The sequence below is a fragment of the Buceros rhinoceros genome, unplaced genomic scaffold (genome assembly GCF_000710305.1).
Source record: "Buceros rhinoceros silvestris isolate BGI_N320 unplaced genomic scaffold, ASM71030v1 scaffold30528, whole genome shotgun sequence".
Lineage (NCBI taxonomy): Eukaryota > Metazoa > Chordata > Aves > Bucerotiformes > Bucerotidae > Buceros > Buceros rhinoceros.
This window is the reverse complement of record NW_010426771.1, coordinates 1-6817: the sequence shown is the minus strand read 5'-3', so window position 1 is coordinate 6817 and position 6817 is coordinate 1. Positions and strand designations below refer to the sequence as shown.

Genomic DNA, 6817 nt, shown 5'->3' with positions numbered 1-6817 from the left:
TGGAATGGAGCCTCGTGAGCAGTGAAAGAGCATGAGGAGGAAGGAGTGGCAAAGGCAACATGTGATGATGTCAGGAGCAAGCCCAGGAAGAAGGGAGGGGCAGGGAGAAGGACTTTTTAGATTTCTTCTTGTGTCTGATTATCGTACTCCATTGTTAACTGGCAATAAATTAATTTCCCCAAGTTGAGTCTGTTTTGCCTGCGACAGTAGTTGCTGATCTCCCTGTCCTTACCTTGACCCACAACCCTTTGTCCTACTTTTTTCCTCCCCCCACCCAGCTGGGGAGGGGGAGTGATAGAGGAGCTTAGGAGGCACCTGGCACTCAGCCATGATTAACCCACCACACGTACAAAATCCTGCAGCACCAGTTCTTACCCGAACATTTAATAAGGCTGGAGTTGATACAGTCTCTGGCTCTTGTTTCACAGCAGCTGTGGCCTCAGTCTCCAAGCCTAGTTCTAATGCACTAAGTGGCACTGACTGCAGAGGAAAGAAAGCAGGCATCAGGAAACACTCACATTAGCAGAGAAAAAACCTTAAGACTAAATATCCGCCCACAGAACAGAAGTTAATGGGAAAGTCCTTAACTGTGCTCATGAACAAAGGTTTCACTGAAAATAAAGAGCATCAAGCAGTTGATTTCACATTCAAAAAAGTTAAACATACAATACCATGTTAGTTAACTGTGGTGAAAGTGTAGTTAGTTTTGTGCTGTCACTGTTAACACACTACTGTTGCCAGCCTATGGCTGAAATGGTTGGTTGTGCAGACTGAATGCTGTCATGGAGCTTAAACACCACCTCGTACTACACTTTTTGTACATTTTATAGGAAAGCAGCTAGACTCCAGTGATGTTAAAAAGTTCTCCATTGATGACAGCTTGCCCCCATTTCATGTCCAGGAGTTAAGAATATTTATGTTTATACTGACCTAAATAGTGTATTTCAGATTGCTTTTCTTGAATAAATGTTAAAAATTAATTAGCAAATCATTTTCTAATCTCAGTACTACAAAACAAGGAATCAATGAAAACTCCACATCCTTTAACCATTTGCTATGGACGCCACACCTCCCTCCACCATACATCACGTAAAAGCCTTTATGTCCCATAGCGAACGACTATGTTCTTGTTTTAACCTGCTGAACAGCTGGAGTTGGTGCTGTATTTCCAAGAGCCATGTCTGAAGAGTCAAGCAGATCATTTGGACTGATTCCACTCTCACTCAAAGCAGCAAGCAACAGATCTTGTCCTGGCTCCACCATTTCTAAAAAATTAGAAGCATGAATAAAAGTTACATTTCATTTTGATATATTTTGTGCACACACACTCACAGTTACAGCTCCTTTGCTGGATTTAAGGCATACATGGTGCAGCCTCCTCCATACACAGTTTCACTTTCTAGATCTGCTCTGGCTCTTTTGTTCATTTGTAGATTTTTCCTCTGTTTTGTTTCTTAAGATCTTTTCAATGTAGCCTCCACATTTAGAAGCAAGAATGAAATAGTTTACAACACAAAATGCTATCATCCCCGTCAACTTAAAAAGACAAAAAAATGCCTTTTCTAGTCTTCCTCGAGATGCATTTTTAAGCATTACAAGAAATACCAAAAGGCAGAAATGGTGAGACTGTATTATGCTAATGCTACGTCTTTGTCAGCGAAGCACACGGCATGAGGGAAGCACAATTAAAACTCATTTAGTTTATCTTGTAACAACAAGTTAGCGATAAAAAGGTTCTTGCTTGCCATTACATTAGGTGGCAATTCATTCATCAGAGAAATTTTGGTTTTGCATAGTGGAAAGAACAAAAGTTCCACTATTACACTATGTTAACTATGTATTAAATAGGACACAACACCAGGTCACAGACTCCTTTACGCGTAGGACAAGCAAAATTAATTTCAAAAAGTTATCTCGATAGTGTAAGAACTTACAGAGTGTTTGGCTTTTTAAATAAGCTTTAAGATAAAGAGGGAAGATAACTTGTTTTGCTCCAGAAGCAAGCCCACTTGCCCCAGTGCCAAGACAAAAATTAAATGAGACCATATACTGAGCTCTTGCTTATATATGCTAAGATACAACTCCAGGAGAAACTCATTTCACTTCCCCACACCCCCTGTAACACCCACTGCCAACACAACATCAAAAACTAACAAAGCTGAACACCTACTCCAAAGCACATAAGAAGACAAAAAATATTTCTTGGCATTTTAGATACACTCATTCACAGACTCCAAAACCTTCGCTGATCCTTCTCTACACGCACAGCTCAGCCCATCCAGCTGGCTAGTCACACACATTACTGTGCACGTTTGGCAGAACAGGTAATTCTGGTAATAAGCTAAGCCTCGGGCACTTAATTCTTATTCTGCCTAGTTTTATTCTGTCCCATAGCAGGGAGAAATCTTCTTTCAGTGGACTAATACTGAGATGGTGGCAATGTGGTTGAAGTAGTGGATGTCAGGTACTGGGACAACGGGAAGACGTACTTTTAAGCATCAATGACTGTCTTGCCCAAAAGAATACCAAAGCAACAAGTAACAATTGGTGAGACTGACCAAGCACAATCTCATTAAACACCACTTGCTGTGCCAGAACTAGATTTTTTTTTTTTAAAGGCATTTGAGGTGATCAGATAAATTGGCAGAATGGCCTGGTTTGTACTTATCAGGCACAGAAGATGTAATGAAATATTAAGACATCTAGCAGATTTAATTAACACGGCAGCTCCTTCAAAGGATGTCACCTCCCACTAGTGTGTCTCCTAGAACCTTGAATGGGTCAAGAAAAATGAATAAGAACAGACTGTTAACTTTACCTTTCAAAAGGATTAAGCCTCCCACCTCAAAAAAGGGAACTACTCATATAGGTTATTTGGGAGAATAAAGCCATAATTTTAATCAGACTAAAATACTACCAGCAAGCATCAGATTTAAGTTCAGAAGCTTACAGCATTGTTTACAGATGAGAATCAGGTGAGAGGAGAAACAGTAAACCTGCAGATGAAGTTTTAGTTTATCAGTTCTTTTGAAATTAGGAACTTCAGAGCAGCCACTGCAGGTGAATTTCTCTCCAGAATGGGAATTAACACCAGTTACCTCGTCAAACTAGCGGCTCCGAAACTCTTTACAGCATCGATTTGGGAAAGAGACATGAGCACTCTTCCACACAGTGCAACACCTCTGCTCAACACGATCAAATAAACAAAAATATCTAAATGTACAAATACTGACATAACTGATTTTTTTTTCTGTCTGCATGTAGTTTTCATCACACCAGCTCCAAAAGAGGGCATGACTAAAACTTGGTTTTAAGTGGCTAAACTGAATAGGGAAGTCAGAAGCTTGGAGCTGTTTACACAAAAGACAACTAGGACAAAATATCGACTGAAGATAACTTCCAGTCTACTCTTGCAACACACGAAGGGAAGGCCTTGCTATGATGCTGGGGCTCAAAGCAAAACCAAGGCTAGGAGGAAAGCATGCTGCCACCACCGCGCAAACTGTACACATCTTCCCCAACCAGCCCACAACGGTGCCACAACCTATCAAGTCTGTTTCAAGTCAAGTTTAACATATCCATGATGACCCAGAACTCTACATTTTTAACCTTTAAAAATATGATGGCTGGGATAAAAGACACGTTCACCGAGTTCAGAAAAAAACATCCATAGCAGTAATATTTTAATTGCTTACTTCAGCATTTTCACTAGATGACGAGTGATGGAAACTAGTACAGCGATTCCTACAATTCCACAGAAAGTATCTTCAGTTTAGACGCTTCCCTTTCTTGGCAGGGCTCTTTTCACGTAAGAAATCACCCAGCTGCAGCTCTCTCACGTTAACCCCAATTTTAACAGCCCGACAAATGAGTGGTTGCTAACAATCCAGCACAAAGCTAAGTAAAACAACAGCGATTGTTTGTTTATCTGTCATACAGTTTGAACAATGAAAGTTTGACTAGTTTAACTTATTTTGTTTCTGAACACTAGGAACAAAGCTACGTTGTTTGAAACTGGAACAAAAGGAATTCTGAACTTCTAGAATTTTTGCATTAAATGCCACTGAATACTTAGCACCAGTTCTAGGCTTCCTGAAGCTTCCAAGCACCACTGCTGGCCCCCCCCTCCCCCCCAGTTCTAATTTAGTAAGGAAATTAAATGAGGAGGAAAAAAAGTGTAGAAGCTGCACTGTGATAGCTTAGTTTATTTTTTGTGACATACACTAGTAAAGCCTAAAACATTATCAAGCTGAAGCAGTTCCATAATCTTACAAGGTAGGAGGCTCCTTAGTTAACATAAGCGAAAGCGACTTTATCAAGCTCTGCAGCTCAGCTTTGGCAGTACTATATAAGGACCTGTTTGCCACATCTTAAAAATCTCCAAAAGAAAATACTTATAAAAAAGTTGTGAATATTACAAGCTGTTCCCTGAGCATTTCGCCAGTCAAAGAACTGTTCTGAGCATACAGAATCTTGCAGATAAGGTTGTCTATGTTTAGTCAGGCTGTCCAATGTCACTGAGCAAGAATCAACCTGTTAGATAAAACTAAAAAAAATTGTTTATAACATTTCAGCAGTAGCACTCTCAACTATTTTCTTTGTATTAACAGAAAATACAAACTGTGGCTATTTCAAGAAGAGCTATCAAACCAAGTACTTTTGTGAGATGCTGTTCTGAAGAGCACAGCCCAAAACTTTGGTTAAAAGTCAGTTTTGCTACCACAGCACATTATGTAAATAATTTCTGATTTAAAGATACAAAACCAGCATGCCATGTTTAATATTATGTCACGTATCCATGCCAACCTGCCTTTCTCCATCCCTCCATTTTAGCTTTGGTACAAAGAAGCAAAACAAAAAAAAAAGATTGATTCTAAAACATATGTCAAGCAACCTGCTCTCCATTTCCCAAGAAAACGAATGGTAGAATCCTGAACAGTGAAAACGCTTTTGATTTTTAGGTCTGCGTGTTAATGCTGTATACCCAAAGTACTTATTTGAAAATCATAATGAGCTACAGCATCACAACCGAGCCCGAATCAAACATTCCAATCAAGCAGGCACAGCAATTTCCAAACCCTGCAGACATCTGGCCTCTGTGGCATACCCAACCTCCAAACTCGGGGTTTAAAGCTTGGCCTGGGACACTGATGTAGTTAAGCAACTCTTGTTCGCCTCTTGTGGGAAGGGTTTTTCCCCACTGGCACGAGGAATAACGTTGCTTGAACTATACCGGAAGCCGTCTAAAAATTCTGAAGTTGTAGCAAAGAGATAGATGTGCCTCACAAATTCTCTGTCTAAACCAATAATTATTATCGACCTAAAAACTCTACATCTCCATGTGCAGCCCCTCACCACAGAGGTGTCAGGGCTGCTAACCCTTAATCCCACACAACAGGATTCTCGGCCTATCCAGATGGGTTCTGCTCATCTCAGGGCTTTTGGCTCCAGACGGCAACCTGGGTAACAACAAAAAAGAAAAAACCCAACCAACTCAGTCCCTTCTGGTCTTTTCCAAGTTACCATCCAATCAAAGAGCATGGCGCTCATTATTGCACTCACCCATCCTTGCGTGCTTTAACCCCAAGACTAGTAGTTAACATTGCATTTAAATGCGCAAAGTGAACTTTTGATTTCTGTGAACATTATTCCAGTGCTGTGAAAAATGCATCAGTTTTTCAAACGCTGGTTACCTCTGTGAAGTCAAAGCTGGCAAGGGCATGAAGTGCAGTTCAGCTACTGCCTTAAAGCTCTCTTATGACTGCTGTAAGCAATTTACAGTAGGCGGGATACAAGGTCTGAAAATGCGAAATTCCAAAGTTTTTTTAAATGTTAAGAGACTAAACAGTGCAATGATTTGGCATGAAATCAGCTTTCGGTCTAAATGGTTGGAGGAGATAATTTAGTCAGTAGTGAAAGTTTTTAAGTAAAAACTCCGAAGAGATAAGAGCAGTATGTGAGCAGTAGAACCCTTCCTTACTTTTGGCCTGGGAATCAGTTCTAGCTGCATCTCAAGGCACAAGATATACATTAACCCTATCTGCTACCTACAGCTGTCAGAGTAGCTATTGGCCAGTTCTGTCACCAAAGGACCTGTCAGGACAAGAAGACAAACTGCCCATGTTTTATTTTTAAAGATTAAGACTGCGTTCAAATTTAACATATCCTGCCTGTAAGGAACATATAGGAAAATAACCCAAATGTCACACTGTTACACAACTCCTGCCATGGTGTATTTTTGCTTTACATGATCAACTATGGTTTTGCAATTTAGGGGGGAAAAGCTTGCAAAACATTCATGTATATATTTGAATAATTTTAATCCAGCCACAACCTACGTTCTCAAAAGCCAAACAGCCTATCACTGCGTTAAGAATTAACTCCGGAGCAAGACAAAAAAAAAAAAATTAGCATGAACAAACAACACAACCTGAAGTTATCTAATACCTCAATTCAACCTTTTAAAGCATTTAAATGATTGGTCTCATCTTTAACAGGTACCCAACATCTAAAACCAGCCTACGAGTACCTGGAAGGAAGTACAAGAGTTCTAATTTACACTCTGAAACACAGCGTAGAATCTGGTCAGCTAAAAATAATAATGAAACAGCCGAAAAAAAACCAGAAGAGAAACCCACGAGGCCTCTTCCCCGTCAGACTGTAAGGGCATTTTTATGTTAAACAATTACTCACCCTAGCAACCTCTGTTTGAGGTGCGCTCGTTAAGAGTCGCTGGACTTTGAGGCCGGGTCTGTCGCTGCGGCGTTCGGCCCCCCCGCTCGCTCCCCGGGACCTGCGGGGCCCCCGGAGGGCTCGG

General features: G+C 40.6%; 1 protein-coding gene across 1 annotated transcript in view; it reads right to left on the bottom strand.

The window, feature by feature from the left end:
- SBNO1 (strawberry notch homolog 1 (Drosophila)) overlaps positions 1-1265 on the bottom strand; it is a 25135-nt gene extending 23870 nt beyond the window's left edge. Inside the window, exons 1-2 of the mRNA XM_010141641.1 lie at positions 1138-1265; positions 376-480 (exon numbers count right to left, since the gene is read on the bottom strand). Of these exons, the coding sequence (XP_010139943.1) occupies positions 376-480; positions 1138-1263 (231 nt within the window). The 5' untranslated portion in view covers positions 1264-1265. The remainder of the gene's footprint in view (positions 1-375; positions 481-1137) is intronic.
- Positions 1266-6817: the final 5552 nt, after the last annotated feature.